At 46.8% G+C, this 23,168-nt stretch overlaps 1 protein-coding gene across 7 annotated transcripts in view; it reads left to right on the plus strand.

The window, feature by feature from the left end:
* CDK19 (cyclin dependent kinase 19) overlaps nucleotides 1–22,895 on the plus strand; it is a 109,548-nt gene extending 86,653 nt beyond the window's left edge. For 5 of the 7 annotated variants that reach the window (XM_073220787.1, XM_073220781.1, XM_073220785.1 and 2 more), the window contains 9 exons: nucleotides 1,745–1,802; nucleotides 6,300–6,431; nucleotides 10,972–11,115; nucleotides 11,290–11,359; nucleotides 15,199–15,388; nucleotides 15,741–15,838; nucleotides 16,531–16,609; nucleotides 17,157–17,360; nucleotides 18,173–22,895. In XM_073220787.1, coding sequence (XP_073076888.1) covers nucleotides 1,745–1,802; nucleotides 6,300–6,431; nucleotides 10,972–11,115; nucleotides 11,290–11,359; nucleotides 15,199–15,388; nucleotides 15,741–15,838; nucleotides 16,531–16,609; nucleotides 17,157–17,360; nucleotides 18,173–18,367 — 1,170 coding nt within the window. In that variant the 3' untranslated portion in view covers nucleotides 18,368–22,895. The remainder of the gene's footprint in view (nucleotides 1–1,744; nucleotides 1,803–6,299; nucleotides 6,432–10,971; nucleotides 11,116–11,289; nucleotides 11,360–15,198; nucleotides 15,389–15,740; nucleotides 15,839–16,530; nucleotides 16,610–17,156; nucleotides 17,361–18,172) is intronic. The other 2 variants (XM_073220784.1, XM_073220782.1) reach the window with 2 other exon arrangements.
* Nucleotides 22,896–23,168: the final 273 nt, after the last annotated feature.

The following is a 23,168-nucleotide window of genomic DNA, read 5'->3' on the forward strand; positions in this document are numbered from 1 at the left end:
GTGAATTTCTGTGTGATGCTATTTTCTCTTCTGCAGTGGTAGGTTAATCTTGCTCATGTCTTCAGTTATCACACTCCAGTGACAATGTCTTCCTATTTCAAATCCCAGGTCTCCCTGCCCCCACGCCCCTGGTCAGTGTGACTCAGGCACCTCACGTTGCTCAAGCGTAGCATGTCACCGCCTTCTCTGTTGCTCCCTCTCCAGCCCAGTGCCCCTCACAACTCTTCCATAATAAAGACACCATCCTTCCAATCCCATCAACTCAAAAGCTTGGTGAAATCTTTATCACCCTTTGTCTTCATCTTTTGATGCCAACCCATCCTGAAGTCCTGCCGGTGTCTCCCTTAAAGCGCCCAGCTCCATGCCTGCCTCTCCACCTCCGCTGAGACCACCCTGGACCAAGCCCTATCACTAGTACCGGTTTTGATGCCCTGGTGCCTCTCCGTCTGCTGTCATCTCACCACATGCGATAACACGGGTCAGACCACCTCACCTGGCATCTGGCGCCACCCAGCGTCTCGGTGTGCTCTGCTGCCCCGCGCGAGCCCTCTGGTTCCTGTCCAGGTGGACCTCCTGCCGTCTCCTGGGCTGCCCTTGCCCTGCCCCTCGCCCACGGTGCTGCTTCCTGTTCATTGCTCAGGGCCTGGATCATGGGCACCACCCTTACCCCACCCGCAAGGAGTGTTCCCCTTAACAGTGGAAACTGATCACTTCCTCCTCTGAAATTTTTTTTTTTTAGTGCTTATTGTTTTCATTGAAACTTGAAAAAAGTCAGCAGATTGGAAGGAATCTTAAAAGTAATGAACTTTAACCTCCAACCCAAGACCTCAGTCCTCTCTCTGACTCGTATGTCGCGCTGGCTTCTAGCACACAAAGCTTCGTGCTCTTCCTTCCCCTTGAATGGTGGGCATCTGAGGGCCAGGCGCTCGGCTCCCTGTGCTCGTTTCCCTCTTCTCAGCACGGTCAGCATGGGTCTCTGTCCCTAGAAGACACTGAAAATAGATTCGTTTATTGAGTGAATGGACCATACATTTCCTCTCCAAAGAGTTTGCAGAGGAGACTGACTTGCCCAAAAGCCTCTCTACCATTTCCGTGTCTACAAACGAGCAAGACTCAAAGGACGACAGATTCGTCTGCGGCCTGCGTTTCCCTTCACGCAGCTCTGCTCCAGCCTCCTTCTTACTTTCTTACATCTTGAAGTTATATTTGGAACTTCTCACTTTCACATGAACTATAAGCAGAAAATGTGTATGAATTTTAATGGAGTCTGTTAAGTGTTGATCATGTTTGCCTACAGTATTTTAGAAGTATTTAGCAAGGAGATACTACTTGATTTGTTTGAATGAAGATAATTATGTTGTGGTTTGAAATTTATATAAAATTTTTCAGCCACAAAAACTCTTTGTTATGGGCAGAAAGTGGACAGTTTATAATTTGCAGGTTTTAAAATTACTATTTTTAAATTGTTAGTTCTGAGGGGGGGAATAGAAATGATAGCTTTAATTCCTTTGTAATTATTTGTATGATATAATTTTGAAAATAATTGGTTTCCAAAGCAAGGATGTTTATGTAAAGTAACTTCTGGTATGTCTACGTTTTAACTACATAGAAAGAACTCAATATTCAATTATGGTTTTGATGAAAATATAGAAGTGATATTTTCATATTGCAAGAACTTTTTTCCATTTTAGAGCATGTCAAAAGAATAAGCATAGTAATTCGAATGCTCTATTTCTATTTCTAGAAACCAGCAAATATCCTAGTAATGGGAGAAGGTCCTGAGAGGGGGAGAGTCAAAATAGGTAGGTAACTGATTTTTGAAATAACTTACTAAGAAATTGAAGTGACTGCAAAGATGGTTTCCCTTTTTATGTTCTTATTTAAGTAGGTAATTTAAAAATGGCTTCCTCAGTGTTTTTAGAAAAGATATTGGGAAATGTAGACAGTTTATAAAACCCCTCAGATTTATTTCCAAAGTAGGGTTATTTAATTCTGAGCTGAGGCAAGTGAGCCCCCAAGAAGTTCATTCCCATCCAGTGATATCCGAGCACACGTTCATGCCATTATCACAGTCACCCTAAGCGTAATTAACCCCAGATCTTAACTTCTGTCTCAGCTTTACCAAGTGTCCTTCCCTTGAGTACTCCCCTCCCATCCTGACCTAATACACGTGCGTCTCCACAGACACCTGGGCTGCTCCCCGTGTCATGTCCCAGGTACCAGCATCTTTTACAAATGAATACATGTGTTTATAGACTCGCTCACTTGATGGCCTTACCTTCAGGCACTGGCAGGTCCCATCTGTATATTAGCCCTGAAGCTCCAAAAGGAAAGGAACGGTAACTTATGCCTGTGATGTGTTTGGGGAGGTGATGAGCTAAGAAACACTTTATTCTCATTCCTTGTAATAGAACTTCCATTTGTTGAATGTCCAGTGCTTTTAAGAAGGATTAAAAGTTTTGTCATCACCCTGCTTTCTTCGCTATCAGAATACACCACGCCAGGAGTAATGCAAACCTGTGCTGATTTGACCCGCTGCAGATTCCTTCTGCCCTGCAGCTCGGCCCGCCCTGCCGCTTGGTTTTGTACTTCAGTTAATTAGTAGTCCAGGTCCTGAAGAGGCTGTTCTAACCAACTTCTCTTTCTTTAAACCTCTGCTTAGTTGACTGAGATTCAGAGTCATACAAAATATTGTCCATGTTAAGTAAGAACCAGGCAGCTGTTTCCCCTTCCTTCCCCCCTTTCCCACTCTCCTCACCTGTTCTGTTTCACCTTCACGCTCTTTCATGTAGGCCTTTCCGAGCACCGCTGTAGGCTGGACCTCGGCGAGAGGCAAGGGAAGCCCGGGAGGCAGTAAAACAGCCTTCTGCTCCGCCATGTGCTGGGCACTTCGCCCCCACCCCAGGGGTGTCACAGGCTGGGAAAGCTGGGCTGCGGGAGGTCGTATTACCCAGCCTTTCAAAGGAAGTCTTGAATTCCTGTCCCGCGTCTGTCTTCCTACAAACATCACTGCCTCTGATGTCAGGGCTTCCTGGAGTGACCTCACTGACCACTTGGGTCAGCACAGCTCTGCCTTGGAAGCAGTGTCAGGTAGAAGGAGCGCGGCTTCCTCTTGAGTCCTGCCTGGTGCCCGTCCTGGCTCCTCAGGATACTCCTGCCGTGTGTAAGCTCCTCATACCGCCACGACCCCAGTCTCCCCTCGCCGTCTCCGCTAACCCCTTAAGCATTCTGATCATCTTCCCAACTTTAAGATACATCTTCTCACATCCATTTTGTTACTTTACACCTTTTGTTCATTTCGCCCCTTATTCCTCTGCTTCTAGAACACTCGATGCTGACCCAGTGGTTCCGTTCACCCATGTGTTCTCATCTGCCCCGGATTCCGTGCCTCTGCTGACGCTGCCCCCTCACGGAGCCGAGCGGCCTGTGTTCAGTGGCCGCTGTCCCGTATCGCCTTGGTCATTCGTCCTCTGACCAGTCTGGGCGTGGGACTGGCTTTTCCCTTGGTCTCTGTGACATCACATAGTCCTGTTTTCCTGTCTTGCATTGGGTTGTCCCTTCTGTGTTCTGTTCAGCATTGCCTCTTACTCCTCATGAACCTTTTGTTTCACGCCAGGCTCGGCATTGGCGGGGGACATGGCTTCCCTGTACAAGTTGCTTCTTTAGGGAAAATGATAAGTTGTGACCTCAAAATCTTGGATTCTATAAAAATGATTCTAAGACCTGGATCTCAGATTCTGCCCTCTCACCCTAGCTGAAATCTTTATTTGGATGTCCTGCTGGCAACCTGTAGTCCATTGTTCCAAACCAGATTCAGCTTCCCTTCTCACACTCTCCCTTTTTGTACCAGTTGTCATGTTTATCCTGGTCACCCAAACCCAGTGTCTCCCCCTTTCTACTCCCAAATACCTCTGCTACTCTTCAGCATAAATTCTGTAGTCTAGGTGGGCCAGTTAGTTGCCTTACTGTTAAGAGTTCTAGGATTGTAGTTCTGTGAAGATCAGAGATTAAAAGCAAGCAGTAAGTAATAAAGGTCTAGTAAACAATCTATTTGATTAAATTGCTTTTAAACTTTGTTTTAATAGCACTTGTTTCTTAAAAAATTAGTAATGTTCTTGTGCCTATGCTTGACACTTTAATACAGTTCTTTTTGACTGAAAAGTATATTTCAATAGAAAATATACTGGGCTTTTCCCTCTATCTGAGCCTTCCCCACCCCAGCAACCTAACAGCTCAGGGCCTTACGCAGAAGGCTCATGGCCTGCTCAGTATTCACAGGGATCTGTCCTTCCGAATCTTGCCGAGTCACACTTTCAACCTGATGCACTTCCGCAGTGGTTATCAGTGCTGTTTGAGGTAGAGCCCTGAACACAGGCCCTTCCCAAGGGACTGAGTCTAGTACGAAGCCATAGCGACTTCCCTTAATGTTACAGCGCTACCCCTTTATGTTTATCTGCACCACATATTCTGCCACCTCACCTTCAGTAGACACTGGCTTTTCCTGCTTTCTGTCATTCGATACTCTCATTAATTAGCACCCATGCCAGAATTTTATTACTGCAGTCCCTGAATTGAACAGTTTCACTCCTGTTTAATTTTAGGAAAATAACTATTATGATGTTTAGGCTAGTTACCTTTGTCTAAATTAGTAGTTACTTGAAAGCTTATTTGAAACTCCTTTAAAATACATACAATAGGCAGGAATTGTTTTTAAGAACATTTATTACTTTATTTGGCCTTGATCTCATCTGACAGTGAATAGATGTGACATATAAAACCAAGAAGGTAGAGAATCAAGGGAGAAATCCTGGCCTTGGCCTTTACTTACAAACAGCATTCCGTCATACTTGGCGTTAACAATCAGCACCTATAAACTTGTAAAACAGTGCTTTGAAGTCGCTGTAATATTGGTAGTATGATTTTGAGTATTTTTTTAACTATATGGAAATTTAGTTAAGAAAGAGTACTTAAGAAATCAGCACAGGCTTCCTCGGACAGCTTTATATTTTAAGACCCTGGTTCTCCAAAGCATTCTCAGAAAGTCTTGTAGAACCTTCAACTCTAAAACAAAATCACTGTAAGTTAAAATGTAATGTATGTTATATCATCACATGTTAGTTTCAGATTAAATGATTCTATAGTTGTAACTTGGATGTACAATTTCTGCATTGTGTAGTTCATGGGGGCCCCTTATACAATCAGATATACTGTGTCTATGATATTTCAAATCAGAGGTTTAATATTCTCATGATTTTGCCTGTGTGCAAAATATGTATAATCTATTGGGTGTCAGATCAGTGGCTAAGAAAATAGCTTCTGAACTATAACGCGGTTTGGTTGAGTACTGGTGTTTTTACTTACAATCTCTGTGACTTTGGGCAAGTTACGAACTGCTTTTGGGCACTAGGGAACAAAATACTTACAAACCAGCATTCCTGTGACGATTACATGAAGTGACATGTATATGTAAAACCATTTGTAAACTCTACAGTGCTTTATAGATAGATGGTATTTGTTATTCATGGAATCTTAAGAAAATTAGTCTCTAGGACCTTATTATAGTAATAAATATTCTTCTTATTACTTTTGCACACCTCTAATATTTAAATCACTTAGCTTTGGTATAGACCTTTGTTAAATGCCGGGTTTTAACAAATTATCTCTTACGTATTCTGTACATGCTCTTGGAAATGTTTGTGATATGCTGGTAACTATGTAACAGCTGGCTCTCTGACTGGGGGGAATCCCCAATCTGTAGCATTTGCCCTTTTCCGTAATATAAATATCCCATCATAGCCAGTTTCAAACCACCAACATGATGTCACTGAATGTAGAGTTGGGAAGAGATGTGTGTTATTCAGTTGGCACGAGTCCCTAACAACTGACTGCAGCACACACCAAACTGAGATGTAGTCAGTTTATAGATGTGAGGCATACGGAAGTCATGATTGACCATGGAAACTTTTAGAGTATTTTCAGTTAAAAAAATTTAAAAACATTTAAGAATATCATTGTAATTGTTCTAAAAGCCAGGAATCTGAAGTCAGACCAAGGCTTAAATTCTGACTCTGTACTTACTACCTGTATGACCTTGGGCAAGTCAGAATATCTTTGAGCCTCAGTTTTTTCATCAGTAAATTAGGCATAATGATAGCGTCTACCTCAGAAAGGTAGAGCAGAACACTGGTTGAAATGGAGGAAAAGGATTGCTCAAAAGGTTAGTGGCTGTTGTTATCGGCCTTGCGTGGTTCTCACAGCATGCCAAACTGAATTTTGCATTAATGTATTTTGTTTTTTAGCGGACATGGGTTTTGCCAGATTATTCAATTCTCCCCTGAAGCCTCTGGCGGACCTGGATCCAGTAGTTGTGACTTTTTGGTATCGGGCTCCGGAGCTTTTGCTTGGTGCGAGGCATTATACAAAGGCCATCGGTAAGTCAGCCTGAATGATTTGCATTTCGGCATCGAATTAATCACTTGCACCAAATGGTATAGTAATAAAGCCACTCTGTACAAACTGCTTTGTGTCTCTTTGTGAAAGTCCTGTTGTCTTTTGTATTTCTACATTTTGTATTCTGGGAGATTTGGATTTTTGACTGTATAGGGGTATATGGTTCTTTAAAAGAAGAAACATTTTCCTTTAGAGAATGGAGTATCTGGTCCCGTTGAGTTGCTATGGAAATGATAACATGCAGATTTTATTTTGCACTTACCTACTATCAGTCAGAAGAACTGGAGACTTAGAATTGTTTTCTTCCCAAAAGGGAAAACATACACGGGAGCAGCGTGGTGCTGGCGAGAGGCCCTTCCCTCCGGAGAAGGTCAGACAGTCCTTCCTTGAGCAAGAAGGCTGACTGGTCTTTCTCTCTGGCTATTGCAGTTGTCAGGATACCCGTCTCTCCACTGAGGTCGGGAATAGTCTGGGTAGATGAGCTGTGCTCAGCATTTTGCCATTGTACAAAGTAAAAAAACTGAGGAAGAAAACCTATTCTAAACACTCTGTAGGACTTAAAGACTGTGTCAGAACAGAAGCATCACAGATTCTGCTGTCTGGTCACTATATTGCCCTCAGAGGTTCTCGGCTGTGGACTGAGGTCAGGAAGCACAAGTTCTCCTCAGACCTAGAGATTTCTTTGGAGGAGGTATAAAGAGAAGATAGGGAGGGAGTGAATTGTGCTTTTAGCGTGAGGCTAGTTCTGGAAGGAACCTGAATGTGCTAAGTGTCTGTCTTAAAATTTTCCTTCTCTTGAACTTTCTGTTTACTGATACTAGATTAATATCAGTTTTGACTACCTTTAGCTGCTTTGTTCTGTTTAATAAAGGCACTGAAAGTATGTAATCATTAAAAATAGACAAGTAAGCACAACCCTTTCTCTCTTAAGTTTATGGAAAACCTAGTGGCATTCAAAGAGCTACAGACGAAGTTCTGACGTTAGCCCCTTCATGGGTAAAAAGGGAAACCAAATTAAAATACACTACTGTCTTCATTCATCAGGTCTGATTTTTGCAAAGCTCAGGCACCCAGAACACATTTATACTTTGTCCAGGGATGGGATGTTCAGCACAGTGATGGAATATTGTAATACTTCATAAATGTTAGTGAGGGAGGATTGGCCAAAAATGGCCTCGTGAGAGACGAGACAGAGGCCTCCTCCCAAAAGACATATAACATGAAAATACAGCAAATATGACTAATCGTGAAAGAGTGACAGGAGAGAAGGCTGTGGCAGACTGCCTACAGCCGGGGAACAGAGCAGGTCTCATGGAAAAGGGTGACGTACCAAAGCCGTGATCCGGTGGGACCCAGGCCCGTCCCCACACCCCCCTCCAGCTCACAGGAGGAAGGAAGAGAAATGGAGTGGGGAGGGGGCGGAGGCCTGGGACTGCTGGACACCCAGCGCTGGAGACCTGCTCTGGGGGCACGAACCTACATTGCATGGTGCATGGAGATGAGTGGGGTTGGAAAGCTAAGACAGGCGGAATACCTGGGGAGACGGAGATTCCAGCTGATGGTGGAGAGCAGATACCCACAAAGCGCCGCTCTGGGACAATAGGAAGGCAGGTGCTCTGAGAGACTTCCTGACAGTGAGAGGGCTGCTAAAGGGGCAAGGATTGCACAAGGCCTGCTGCTCAGGAGGAAGGACAGGGGGACCACATTGTCCCGGTGTACTCCGCCCAGCAGCTGGGGAAACTGTCAGGAGCTTCAGGCGCTCCATCCCCCTGGCTGGCAATGCAGCTGTGAGGCCCCCCACCACGACACACCTGGCTCTTAGGAAGGTTTCACATGAGCAGCTTTGTGGTCACTACAGTCACCCATGTTATCACGTCCCCCCACACCCCATCACAGTCCCTGTCCATCAGCGCAGTGAGATGCCGCAGAGCCTGACTGCTGACGTCCCAACGAGTGACTTTTACTGAAGGGCTCGTGAACCAGCTTTTTGAGACTTTCAGAATTAATGTTTGCATTTCTGCCTCTGGGTCTGCCTTTCCAAAGAACAGTAAAATCTCTTCAGCAACCTCAGCAGGCCTCGAGGACAGTGAGTTGAGAAGAGGGGATGGTGGTGGGATGGAGCAGGTGGTGCTTAGAATGGGACTGGTGGTGAGAGAGGCAGGGCATGGATGGAGCAGGTGGTGCTTAGAATGGGACTGGTGGTGAGAGAGGCAGGACACGGGCGGGGTCGTGGGGTGACCAGCAGGCTGCATGGGGTGCTCCTCCCCGAGAAGGGGGGTCTCTATTCAGAAGAGGCAGTTGAATTGAATGCGTCCCTGTCAGAGTCCATCCCACTCAGATTCGAGCACAGCAAACCTGTGGTAGCAGGCCCATTTTTAACAAGCCATTTGGTGGTTCCATTGTCTGGGCCACTACATTCTGACAGCCCACACTTCAAGAGCACTGTTAGGAATATTTTCTGATGAACTGTTCTGCTGAAATAAGAATGTGTGTGTTTTGGGGAAATAAAGGTACTTAGATATGAACTGGAGACCAACTGTGTTGCTTATTCCCAGAGCGAGGAGAACTGAACTGTAATTTTAACTAGCTTGTAACTTACTTGTTCTGAATTTACCGCTTTAAGATTAAAACATAAGCACTAATTTTTAATTTTAGTCAAGTCCCAATTATCCATTCTGGACAGAATTTAGGAAAAAAGTTAAGGCACAGAGAAAGAGTAAACCTGAAATCTTTCTTTGGGCTTGAAATGTATTCATAGCAGACGTGTAAATACCCGCACGTTCATCTGTTGTCTCTCTGCTCTACACCTGGTTTGGGTCGGAAATGAGTGTTATTTCTATTCAGAGCATAGGAAAGAGTCTGGTGATTTGGTATCAGCATGGGTTTATGGAGCGATGGTTAGTGGCGGAGGGGAATGTGTGTGTGTGCACACGTGTGTGAGAGAGAAGTCATTGATGGAGGGAGGAGAGCTGAGAAGCAGGTGTCGGTGGTGCAGGCGCCCGATGACCGTTTATTACAGGCCAACGTGAGGCAAGAAACCCTAGAATTTAACACTGCTCCATTCTGAGCTTCCACCCGGTTCTCAGGGAGTCTGCAGTCTTGCTCCTGTCCTTTGAAGAGGGCAGACCAAGAATTGGCATGTCCGGCAATGCACAGTCCCTGTCCTTGTTGTTGGCGGCCTGGTGGAGGCCACCAGCAGGGAGCGGGTAGGATGGTCCTGAGCAGCCATACCAGGCAGGAGGGAAAACCAGCACGGCGTGGGGGAGGGAAGGGCAGCAAGAAGTGGATGCTGAACACATCGCTCTGCTCCGTAGGTGATGTCCGCGGCGACGTGACCCTCCTGTATCATTAAGAAAGATAACGTTTTATAGGCCTTTACAGTGGCAGGTGATGGTGTGATAACAAGCCACTACCGCAGGACCATGTTCCCACGGTGCGGAAAGAACCCAGGCCTGAGTGGAGTCGCCTGTGGGAGACGTGACTGCAGGTTTCTTCCTCTGGCCGTTGGTCGGGCCCCGGCGCGCGAGCCCTGACCCAGCCAGTGGGAACACGTGGCCTTGGTTCTTAGCTTTTCTGCAGTGTGTTTCCCGTGTTCAGTAAGCTCCTGAACTACGCCTTTTCCTGTACTGCACCGTAGTCTGTGCATTATCTTTTAAAAAAAAATACTTATTAAACAGCATTTATTTAAGTGAGCAAGTGTGAATGTGCATTTCACAAACAATTCGTTTCCAAATGGCACAATATCGTAAATATAATAATACAGTCTTAGAATCTAAATTACCATTTATGTGTAAAAATCCAAATAGAAAAATCCATGCCTGGTGATTTGAAATAGTTAACAAAACTTTAAAAGCCGCCTTCCTTTGTCCTGGAGGATCAGGCTGCACCTTGGTGAGCATGTCCAGGCCTCTCTCGGCGTCACACGGCCTGTGTGTGCCTGTGCCCAGTGGCTTCCAGACCTCACAGCTCGGGGAAGAAAACCGAAGTCGGTAGTCTTGCAGACAACAGATACGCTTCTCCAAATCAGCTCATGGGTCTGTGCTGTCTGCCTAGAACCTCAGCTCGGATTCTACTCCATCATCGTGCATTTAATTGCCGTAAGGAAGGTTTCACCATGCCTGATGGTGTTTTAGGCTCTCTGATCTTGAGTATTATACCCTGTATTGTTTTCAGTTGAATACGTCAGTGATTAAATTATTAATGTGGTTAATTATTAAGGGTTAGAAAGGCTTTTGCCTAAGTCTAAAATAAATTCATTGCTTGCTAAATTCAGTTTCCCAAGCTTATCTTCATCAGGAAATTTTGCAAGTAAAAGTTTCTTAATTTGGCTTTCAATCTCTAATGTGGTGCTGTAATTATTTCATGTCTCAACATTTATTTATTTTTCTTAAAATACTTAACTGTGCTTTGTATATTGCTTCACTGAAAAGCATTTTTATATGTAGGTTGTGATTATACCCAGGAATTATGACTGAAGAAATATAATAAATGTGTACAAAACTTGTTTTTCTTCCTTCATAGATATATGGGCAATAGGTTGTATATTTGCTGAATTGTTGACTTCAGAGCCTATTTTTCACTGTCGTCAGGAAGATATAAAAACAAGCAACCCCTTTCATCACGATCAGTTAGATCGGATATTTAGTGTCATGGGATTTCCTGCAGGTAATTTATTTTTCTTTTCAAAATAATATTCAAGTCATACTTCACAATCATTCCTTTTCAAAAGCATATTTTAAGTATTTTTATGTATGTTTTTATGCTAAAATAGCTAGTAGGAGATTTTTGATGTAAGTAACCCATTATTTCCTATAACAATATTTAATATCTTTTTGTAAGATAAAGACTGGGAAGATATTAGAAAGATGCCCGAGTACCCTACGCTTCAGAAGGACTTCAGGAGAACAACGTAAGTGACCCCCTGTTAGATACGAGTAGTGAACTCGAGTGGGAGTATTTAGATTAACCCTCCAGAAACCAGATACAGATTATTATTTAAGCCAGAAACTTAGATTTTAGCATATTAATTATGCTTATAATGTAAAGAAGCAATTCCAGATGTTCTTAACCTGTGTGCCAGGCCTAGGCTGTAGTATTTAATTAACAACTTTTAAGAAATGGAAGACCGATAGATGGTCAAGTGTCTCCTCCGTTTTAGTGTGATAGAGGGCTCAGTTCAAGGACACAGCTGAGATTTTATCTTCAGCTGTGTAATGATGGTGACTGAAATGACAGTGAGCGGAATGTCCTCATCTGTGTTTCTGGACCGGCCGTGAGGATGGCCCCTCCACCTCTATTTCCTCTCTTAGGAAACGGCTCCTTCATTCACCTGTTTGCTGGAGTCAGAGACCTGAGAGGCGTCCCTGATCCTTTTCTTAATCTGTCTTCCGTTTCAAACACCTCCCCCATTAGCACATCTAGTCAGTTCTCTGCTCTGAATACCCTTTGAGTCTGTATCTCTGTTCATCCGCCTTGCCACTGGTACAGCCCAGACCACCCCTGTCTCACCTGGAATCCTCCAGGGCCTCAGTGGTATTTCTACGTCCATTCCGACTCACTGTCTACTCTGCAGTTATTGCCAAAAGCAGATTTGCTCATGTTTATCCCCTAGTTGCTTGTAATTCACTATTGCCCTCGATTCCTCAGTACAGCTTACAAAGCCTCGGCTTCTCCATCACCAAATTCATCTCCTAAACTGCTGTCCGCTTTATTTCTGTAGCCTAGACATCATGAAGTTCCTGAGGAACCTCAGAAACCCTGAGCTGCTCCGGCCTCTAGATCTTTGCTGTGTGCTGTTCCCGCAGTCTGGATTCATTTTCCTCCCGTCCAGTTCATTGGGTTAACTCCTAGTTAGACTTTCTACTGATCTGTGAGGTGTTGGCTCAGGCAGCACGTGCTGGCGAGGCCTGGCCTGCCCTGCACTGGGCTGGGCACCCCCCACCTGCACTTCCACCGCATCCTCTGTGGCCTCTTGCAGCTCGGCCTTATGCACTAGTCAGTTGTTGACTTCTACCTGCCTTGACCTCTAGACATTGTGGCTCACCTCTGTCTGATATGACATTGTGTGTATGTGAATCCCCAGGGCCTGGCACAGAGTACGGGACTCATTAGTTGCTTGTCAACGGATATTAAATGAAACATGTTCAAGTACTTAAAGATACCCTACTAATAAAAAAGGTGGAGAAAATTGATGAAGGCATTTACCATGTAGCTTGGTATTTAAAGATGAAAGGAAGATTTTATGTAAAGTGTTAATTTTTTCAATAACTGGAAGTAAAAGGAGAGAAACTTTGCAAGGTAAATGAAATTCAGTTAGAAAAGTAACAGGAAAGTTCAGAGGGACCTGTACCGCCTCAGCATGATCTGCCCCCGTAAAAGCAGGCCACTAATACATGAGACAAAAAGAATTTATTAAAAATTAGCTAAATCTAATGCAGTACATGAGTCACCTTTGAAGTAAAATATTTTATAAAGTCTAGAAAATATTTCAAATGACAAAAAGTAAAAGAAAATTTGTTTTCAGTATATCAGATAAAAAAGAAAGAACCCCCCCACCAAACTACTCTCAAGGTGAATTGTGAAGGAAAACAATAGGAGTTTCTATAATCTTTCCAAAGAGTCAGCTTTTATTATTAGAAGGCAAGGTGAAAATAGAATTAAAGGGAAATCATGTAAGTTGACTTTAAAAATTGAATGTTCAAGTAAACATGGTCTGATAAAATACTTCCTAATGTATATAAAGAGTTTGAATTGCTTTGGAAACCATTCGGCTCCTAAGCCTTAGCCAGTTTGGAATAGAGTAATTCAGAAAACCACAAACAACTTGGTTTAGTTTTTAATGCTGGGAAAGATAATAAACCATAATGGGAATTGAGCGATAGGATTTTTCAAGTTCAAAGGCCTTTTATATCATGATAGAAACAGATGTCCTAGAATTTGAAGTTAACCCACGAAATCAGTGATTAGACGTTAAGACCAAAGGCATGTGGACAGACTCCATTTCTACATAAACTTTATTGTTTGACTGTCTTGCCAATTTAAGTGTGCGTGGTATTGGAGGAAAAAATTGTTTTAATGAATACACATGGCAGAGGTTTTTTAAATGAAGATACCTAGTGCTGGTGGGGCATAATAAAATGGGCAGTCTTACTCCTATTTAAAAAAACAAATTTAACTGAGTAAATTTGAAGACCTAAAGATGGCTTTATTCAGCCACTGTGCCTCAGGCAGCTTCCCATCCAGCAAGTGGGAGGGAACTGGGAGGAGATGCCTGGAACAGAAGGACCTTACAGGCCGAAGGGGTAGGACAGGGGGTTCTTAGCAAGAGAAAATAAAGGGTTGTTTTGGGCAGAGTCGCCTTCCTTTAGGGGGAATCACCACTCTAGTGCTAATCAGGAAATTCCAGATTGACTGGTTTAAAATTCTACTCCTGGGAGAGATGAGACTGCAGTTAGGTATTAAGTCTGGATGGTGGGGTTTTTAGCAAAAGTGTCTCCGTTTTGGGCCTGCTGTCTCTTTTTAACCCTGTGTGCTATGGGTGAGAATGAATGCTGCTTAAACTACTGCACCTCAGATCTGGAGAGCTTGTTAGAGATGCAGATTCTGAATCAGTCTGAGGTGGGGCCTGGGAACCTACATTAGGAGGGCCTCCCTGGTGCAGGCTCTGAGGTGCCCAGAGGCTGCCCTGAGGGTGCACAAGTATAAGGCTCTGAAATGGGCTTAGCCTTTGGCCCGACATTCCCTGGGACTTACCCTGTGGTAGCAGTCGGAGCAGCCACACATAGCTAAGAGCTCACTGGGTGTCAGGCCTGGTGCTAAGCCCTTACCTTTTCTCATACGATCCTCATGAGGGCTCTCTAAGGTGGGTGTAATTATAATCCTCTTTTTTCCAGGGGACCTAAGGCTTTCAGAAAGGCTGCCAAGCAGCCCAAGGTCTGGCAGCTGGGTGATGACTGCGTCAGGGTGTGGAGGGTCTCTGCCTCTTCCTGCTGGGCAGCACTGTGTCCTACGACGTGGACTGGGTTTGCCTGCAAGGACCACGTCTCATGGCCATTGTGAAACAAGCCACGGTGTAGTAACGGCAGGCAGAGGCAGCCACCACAAACACCAAGTTTAAGGGGCATCTGATAAGGAAAATGTGTACGAAACTATATTTAGTGCAAAATTTAGGACAGTTTATTAGAAGGACCCCAAGTTTATAAAAACAAACCAAAAACCTCTCTGCATTTATATTATGTATATTTAAAATGCCAAAGGAAAATTATCAAAGGTTTGACAGTGGTTTTTATCACTGAATGGCTTTGAGTGATTGCAGTTTTCTTCTTTATACTTTTCTATGTTCTGTAACTCTTACACCATGAATATATATTACCAACTTCTTGACCTTTTTATCTGAAATGCATCATATATAAGAATGAATATATGTGGTGAAAATATGTAGTCTATTTAGAATAATAAAACGAATACCCATCTATTCAGCCCTCAGCCTAAGGAACAGACATCACTAAGACTCCTGCGGTGGTCTGTGCCTTCCCTCCTGCCCACATCCCTCCCAAGGGGAGCCTTACTCTGAATTTGTATTATGATTCCACATTTTTCATTACTGTTTTACTACATATGCACATATCTCTAAATAAACTATTGTTCGGGTCATACCAATATAAATGCTTGCATGCAGTGTGCAACAATTCCTTTTTTTCCCCACACATTTACCCATTGGAACATTGGCTATGTGTTCCTTTCAATCAGAAAAAACAGTGGCTTAGGCACATGCCATGATGTGGGAAAACCAGTGTTGGAGCTTTTGTATCAAGGGTGGAAGCTGTGTCAGTGTCGCTGGGGCTGTGTGACTGTCCGTCCTTGCAGGTACGTCAACAGCAGCCTCATCAAGTACATGGAGAAGCACAAGGTGAAGCCTGACAGCAAAGTGTTCCTCCTGGTAGGTGCACAAAAGCTGGGTCTGGAGAGCCACACCCCACCCCACCCCACCCCGTGGAAGTGTCCCTGCTATTTCTCCTCTTTAAAAAGAAAAGAAATTGGTGGCTGCTGGGGCAAATTAATATTTTTCTTCTCAGATGTCACCTTTGACTTCTAGTCTTATTTTCTCCCCATGGGTTATTGGCAGAAAAAAAATTAATTTTAAAAGAGCTTTAATGGTAATGATTCCTGCCAGTTTCACGTGTGTGGTGTACAAATGGCATTTGATGTTAATCCTGGTACACTTCAATGCAAAAGTCAAAACTGACTTGTAAGCAACCTTTCCACGTGCTGCCAATTTCCTGTTGCTGTAGCTTCAGAAACTCCTTACCATGGATCCGACCAAGAGAATCACATCAGAGCAGGCTCTGCAGGACCCCTACTTTCAGGAGGACCCCCTGCCGACGCTGGAGTACGTAGCCTGCCTTTCCTGGGTCCTCTGCTCCAGGTCGAGGGTGGGGGTGCGGGAAGCACTTGTTGCTGGAGGGTTTTGCTCTCTTCATTCTACTGCCCCAGAGATAAACTGCTCAAGAGAGAAGGCCTGTGTTTCAAACCAGGCAAAGCTGTAGAGAGATGTGAATAAAAAATTTTAGGAATGACCATTCATGAGTTTTACAGATAAAGATGAAATCTAGAACAGAGGGCACTTCTGCAGGTAGATAAGGCATCCAGACCAGTTTAAACCAAACCACTAGGAAACAGTTTAAAATTCTGCGTGTCCACTGCACTGTGGAAGCCCTCTACTTCCCCACCTGTTACACTTCTGTGCATGAGCTCTGCTTGAATTTAGTAGAGACACAGATTTTCTTGAGAAAAAAAATGTATTTTCATTGTTGGAGCAACACAAGTCCAGTTATTTTCAGTGCTGATGAAGTCGTGTGGAGACTTCCCTGTTGCATGTCAGCCGGCCGACAGCAGCCGAGATTCATTGAAAGTGGGGGGAGTGTCAAACTTGGCCAATTGTTCGTATCGCTCAAATTAAGTTGTATGGGGGCCACAGATGAAGAGTAGGAAGTAGATTGTAAAAAAGCAGAATTTCACACCAACAAGGCAGTGATATTGTGGATTTTAGACCATGACGTGTATTTTTGAAATGATTTTTAGTGTGTTTGCTGGCTGCCAGATCCCATACCCCAAACGAGAATTCCTGAATGAAGACGAACCCGAGGAGAAGGGTGACAAGGTAGGGCGTGCCCGGCGCTCCTGCACTGCCAGAGGCGTGCCGGGGGCCGAGGGGCTGTGCGCGGGCCCCCTGTGCGCGACAGCCTTTTATGATGTGTTACTGAACGTGCGCCTCGCCGTTTGAGTCTGTAAGTTTACGGGTAAACGGGCCCCTGTCCTGCCCTACGGTCCGTTCGCCTCGATCCTGAATGCCTGCTTTCTGCCTCTTCCGTGTGTTGCCACCACTTGACAGTTTGGAAGCATCCTTTTTGTTCACTGCAGTAGGGTTGGGCAGGCCCGCCACGCCCACCCTTGTCCCGGGCCTGGCCGAAAAGCCCGAGGGGGCCGTGGTGCTGGCGAGGAGCCCACACCGTCTGTGGTGGGTTTGGGGGTCGTGCAGGCCCAGTGAGCTGGGGGAGCCCCGGCCGACTGCCCCTGGCCCCCCAGGTGTTCCCCCGCCACCGTGTCCTTGCGGGCGGCGGTGGCCCCGGACCCCTGGTGCCTCCCGACCCCTCTTTGGCCCCGAGGCCCTGCGGGCACCGTGCTGAGCCGCTCTTTTCCTTTGCAAGAACCCGCCGCCGCCGCCGAACCAGCACCAGCCGCCCGCAGGTGCGCCTGGCCCACCGGTCCCCACGCAGAGCAGCGCGCAGACTAACGGAGCGGGGGCGCTGCCCAGTCAGGACTCTGGCCTGGGCCCCGGGCCCCCCAAGAAGCCGCGGCTCGGGCCGTCGGGGGCGAGCTCAGGCGGACCCGCCGCGCCGCCCGACTACCAGGTACCGGCCGTCCGCGCAGCGCGGGGGCGGAGGACGGGTGCTGGGAATCCCTGCAAGCCGACCGGCCGAGGGCCACGCTCGTGGGGTCCAGCAGGCGGCCCGCTCCCCTCCAGGCCCCTGAAGCCCCCTGCAGCCGGGAGTGGGCGCGGGCGTCTGCGCCTCCGACCGGGCCTTGCTGACCTGGGTGCGGGCAGGTGCGGAGCCGGGGCGCCCGCCTGCTGCCCCCCGTGTCCCGCGCGCGTCCGTCACCGGCCCTGGTGGAGCTGCCGGGCCGGGTCTCGTCTGTGAAAGCCGAGGACCCGCACCCAGCGCGGCACTGCAGGGCTTTTGAGCGGAAAGAATGCTTTTCCATGCTAAGCTTAAAAAGAAAACGTAGTTAGAATTTCAGATTTTGAAAGGGTTCTTGGCCAGCGCAGCTCGTCGGGTCCGTGACCCAGGAAGCCGCCAAAGGCCGTTGTTCTCACCGCGCGGTCCGACCACCTTGTCCCCGGGCGGGCGTCACAGCCCATCTGCGGCCTTTGCCCAGAGCGGGGGCTCTGCTGACTTGTCCCCGTGGCCCCTAGTGCCTCCTCCAGGTCGTGTGCACCTTCAACCCAGAGCAATGGTTCTGGTGTGTGTGATGCCTCCCGCGCCCCCCGGGAGGACCAGCCTTCTGAGCGCAGCCCGAGGCGCCGGCCCCCAGTCCTGACCCCGGATAAACTTTCCTTCTCTGCGCTGTGTCATGCTTGCCCCGGGTGCTCCCGGCGGATCGCCTCGTGTAAGGCGATGCACAAACACGGAATTGGGTCACGTTTGTCTCTGCCTCCTCGTAGGGCATCTTCACGTGTGACAGTGCGCGGATGCCCCGGAGCTCATGGAGCCCGCTGCCCCTCTGCCCCTGCCCCTCTGCCCCTCTGTCCTGCAGCCCTTCTGCTCCTCTGCGCCTGCCCCGCTGCCCTGCCTTGTCAGCGTGCTGCCCTCCCACCGTAGCCTCCGCCCCTGAGAACTCTGCTCTACGGACTCTGTGATCACACCTTTGCTGTTTGTAATGAGATTCGCAGCACGTCAGTTCCATTACGCATGCCAGGGATGAGTATGCGAGATCGCTCATTCCTGTTGGCAAATCTGTGCCGAGCAGCGGGTCCCAGCAGTCTGCCCTCCGCCTTCCCCGGCCAGTGCAGCCTGTGCCCCAAGGAAGTCCAGCCAGATGCGGTTGTGGCGGTGGGTGGCAGGCTGAGGTTTGAAATAAGCGAGATGCGTGAACAGACTAGTTAGCGGTCAGCCAGGGGGGTTCTGAGCCGGAGCCTCCGGTGGAGACAGCCTGGGACCGTCCCGTCGTGAGGGGCCCCACGCCGCCCCCTTGCCCCAGTAACCGCCCTGCCGGTTTCCTTCCAGCACTCCGGTTCTCGCCTGAGCTACCAAGGCAGCGCCCAGGGGTCGTCCCAGTCGCAGAGCACCCTAGGCTACTCCTCGTCTCAGCAGGGCGCGCAGTACCACCCCGCCCACCAGGCCCACCGGTACTGAGCCGCCCCGCCCGGAGCTCCCGCTCCAGCCACGTGACGTCTGCTCTGAACAGAACAGGAACGCAGGCCGGGAGGCCGTGCCAAGCGCCCGCGCCCAGGAGGCGCACTGGACGCCGCCCTCCCTTACCTACTTGGGGGAGAGTTTTGCGATGCTTCCCGGGACCCTCCGCTGCGTGTGTTCCGCCGTGACCTCTCTGACGAAGCGTCTGATCTAATCCCAGCACTTCCGTGACCTTCAGCATCTTTTGGAAGAGTTTCCTGGTGCACCTTTCTCATGCTGTAGCAATCACTCTGATACGTCTTTTCAAAGCTCTTTTAATAGGATTTTAATGTTTTAGAAACAGGGCTCCAGTGGTATATAGTTTTATATGTCAAGAACCGATTGAGCAACATAGGTAAAAACACCTTTTCAAGCACTATGTTCCTTTCGGAAACAGTTACTGCTTTGCTCGCGGAAGTCTTAACGAGGAGCTGTCGCCGTCCCAAAGTACGTTGGCTGTTAGGTTTCTGTTTACCTAGTTTCAGGGAAGGCCTAATGAAAAGACACATGGCGGGGCAGAGGGGCCTCCACGCCAGACAGCCCAGATCTTTGCAGTTACTCTGCTTGGTGCTATGAAGACCTGAAGCATGTGCTGGTTTTATCTAGTCGTCCATGGGGAGCTCAGTTCCCAGCATCATCTTATTCTGAAGAGTATCAGCAGCTAAAGATAATTTTAACCTTCGTGTAGCGACATCTACCTTAAAAAGGGTTTGAGCGCTTTGGCGACAGAGGCCCCTGGTGGCCACAGAAGGCTGACGTGGCCACTTACCTGCGCCAGGACTTTGTAGGAGTGATGTGGTCAAAGGAGGTGCTGCTTCCCTTTGAAGGAAGAGCTTTTCGTGTGTGTCGTACATAACGATGGCTTCTCTAAAGAGCTCTTGGTTTCTTCACATCTGGGTTAGCTTGAGTAACTCCTTACGTAATCAAGATACTCAAATAGAAGCCTGCAAATTAATCTGCTTTTAATCAAGAGCAGTGTTCTCCATTCATATTTGCGTTAGACATAGAGACTATTTTTAAAGCATGTTAAAAATGTAGATTTTAATCCTGTGTAAAGTATGTATTATGTATGCATAATTTTGCCATTACTGAAATTTAATTCTATCAAGAATCTTTTCATTGCACTGAATGCTTGCTTTTGCCCTTAGGAGAAAATGTAATAATTGTGCCTAAAAAGCTGTGGGCGGATAGTATAAAACTGTACTAGAAAAAGTGCGATTTGCGTTTCCGTGATCTGTGAATTAGAGGCTGAGTTCTTAGCCAGGGCAAGGAACCCCTCACTCCCCAGAGTCACAAGGAAATGTAAAGACTGTGCTCCCACTGGACCAGAAGGGGCAACAGTTGGTGTTCTTGGAATGCTACTAGCAGCACCAGCCTTGTTTTAAACGTTTTCTTGAGCTAGAAGAAATAGTTGACTATTGTATATGCAAGTTATATGCATTTTTTTAACTCTTCGTTGTGAACTTATCTACCTGGTTATGATACTCTGGGTCCATACACAAGTAAAATAAGATTTTCAGACAGAAGCCAGTATACACTTTGCACTATTGATGTAATACTATAGCCAGCAAGGACCTTACTTTTCTCAGCATAATAATGCTATTGATGATAAAGACCCTCTGCTGACACTCACCACCACTGGATGTGAGACAGTGGATGTGCCCTGTTGGGAGGCATTTCTGATTGTCTCCATGGTAATTTGCCCCTTCTATTTCTTAAAATGAGAAATGAATAGCCCTCTGCATACGGAGCTCCCTGTGTGTGAAGTTCCCCCTGTGCCCTGAAGCCTCCCTGCCCAGGTTCCTGGTCCCCAGCTGCTCCCTGTGCCCCCTCCAGGTGCCCAGGGCATGTGAGTGGAAGGCATGTGAATGCAGACGCACGTCTGTCCTTTGGAGCCTGTGATCGAGGCCGAGGTGGGAGGCTCTCCCGGGACGGTTGGCCTACAAGTGAAACAGTCCTAGAATGCGAAGTTCCTTTTGTTCACTTCTAAACCCACTTGTGTAGAGTCACTGTTCCAGCTTCTCTCTACTAAACCGTGTTACGGAGAGGTTTCTGTTTATCTACCTTTGAGAAAGCCAGCAGTTAGGTATCAGGACAGGCATTCATGTGTATTTGGAACACCCACGGCAGCCCTTCAACAGCTGGTGGCCCCGGTGGGCAGACCACACTCTTCCAGGTTGGTCGTAGGAAATTCTAACGGACATAGAGGCTCTGTTCCTGCCCTCTTGGGGGGCTTACATTTGATAAAAAAAACCCAAGCCCGTGCAGGAGCCGAAATGCCGTGGCTCATGCCTGACACTCCCAAGCGGCTCTGCTCGCAGAGCTGCAGCGCCAGGTTCTGCCACGGGACCCCTGCCTCCCTCGTGCACGGTGGGCTGTGGGCCCGTGACAGGAGCTGCTGGGGGCTTTGTCAGCTGCCCCTGGGTCCCGTGCTCACGGCAGAGCCAGCATCCCATCCCCGCTGCACCCCGGGTGGGTTTCTGGTTGCTGGTGGGTCCCGGCCCTTCTCTCCTGAGTTCTTGCCTCGGACTTGGTGGTGCCCATTACCCTTTGGAATAATTTTGGTTCATTATTTCCTTTTCTCTGTGAAGGGGAACAAAACCTTTAACACCTTACGGGCCCTAAACTGCAGGACCTCAAAGAAGACCTGTAAAGCCTGGTCATGTTAAAATGTACCTTTGTGGTCCCCAAAAGACATTTCTCTTTGAGAGTTTATTACTGTCACATCTCCTGAGAACAGAGGGGGGCATCCTGTAGTCTGTGGGACCCCGAACCAGGGGAGGCCATCGAAGGAAAGAAGGTGTCAGGGTGAAGGGTTTCTGCTCTCCCCACCACAGATCATTTTTCGAGTGAGCTTGCTGGTGAGGTGTGTGTGTGGTCCAAGGGCAGCGGAGCCCGAGGGAGGGCAGCCAGGTGGCGGGGCTGACGCCGTGGGGCAGACACAGTCCTTGTGGTGAAGCATGTCATGTGGGAACACACGTGCAAAGCCAAGGACCTGTAGGTTTAAACCCATATGATTTTAAAACTTTAGTACTTAGACTTTTGGCCTTCTGCACTAGTTTTTTGCTCTTATAAATGTAATTGACATTTAGGAATAGAGGGGTGATGTTTACCTGTGTGTGTTCACTGGCTTGTGTCCCTGGTGAAGCAACTTAGCTGTATGCCTTGAAAATGTGCCGTTTTCTCTGCTAAATGTAAAAGAAATAGTTGGGCAATAAGTACTGCAGCTCAGTCTGCTCTGAGTACATTTATGTAGCAGAAACTATACAATGAAGGAAGAATTCTGTGAACGTTGCAAATCCTAAACTCAATGATGTTACCTTCCTAGGGGATGGAGGAAGGCAGTGAAATGACAGACTATAGGAGGCTTGAAGGATTCAAGTATAACAAGTATTTTATATAAAACAAAGCAGTTTAGGTCCCCAGGATCTTCCATAGTCACAATTATAAAGCAAAGTTCGTTGTTTTAGGATTTTAAAAAACTGTGTTGTACCTAATGCCATACTTATCTTCTATGCTATCACTGCAAAGGGGTGATGTGTATTATATGAAAAAAATCCTAATGCACTGTTATCTCCTAAATATTTAGTAAATTAATACTATTTAATTTTTTTAAAGATCTGTCTGTGTAGACACTAAAAGTATTACACAAAATCTGGACAGAAGATGTCCTTTTTAACAACAATTTAAAGTACTTTTTATATATGCCATGTAGTTTATCCTTTCTAAGCGGCCTAGTTTGTAGATCCCATAACTCCTGTTGTGATGTGTGCCCGTGGCTGTCTCCCTCTCCCGTCGCTGTCTGCACGCCTGGCTCTGCAGTCCGCGCTCTGCTGCGGGTGTGCGTTCCCTGCCGCAGCCCTGGGGGGCGCGGGCCGGGCATTCCTGCTTCTGAGCTGTCCTGCCAGCCTTCCTGAAATGACTGTTGAACTGAAATAAATCACATCACATTTATTTTATACTCTTGGTTGTAATAAAACTTAATTGACTTTGTTTCTGTGTGGATTTTTTAAGTATAGAAAAACTGCTAAAAATTTTAGTATTAAAATCTCCGCTGCATCCTTGGAAGCAACTCAGCTCGCCCTTGTCCTGCACAGACGCGAAGTCTCCCTGGGAGGTGCAATGTTATTTTATTCAGAATGCTTATGACGTCACAGAGCCTCAGAGGCAAGGATTGCCGATATGTCGGACACAAAATCGTCGTTTTTAAACATCCCTAGGGTTACATCTTTTTTTTAATGCAAATTGGAATGATGTGTCATAATA

The sequence above is a fragment of the Manis javanica genome, chromosome 13 (assembly GCF_040802235.1).
Source record: "Manis javanica isolate MJ-LG chromosome 13, MJ_LKY, whole genome shotgun sequence".
In the NCBI taxonomy this organism is placed as follows: Eukaryota; Metazoa; Chordata; class Mammalia; order Pholidota; family Manidae; genus Manis; species Manis javanica.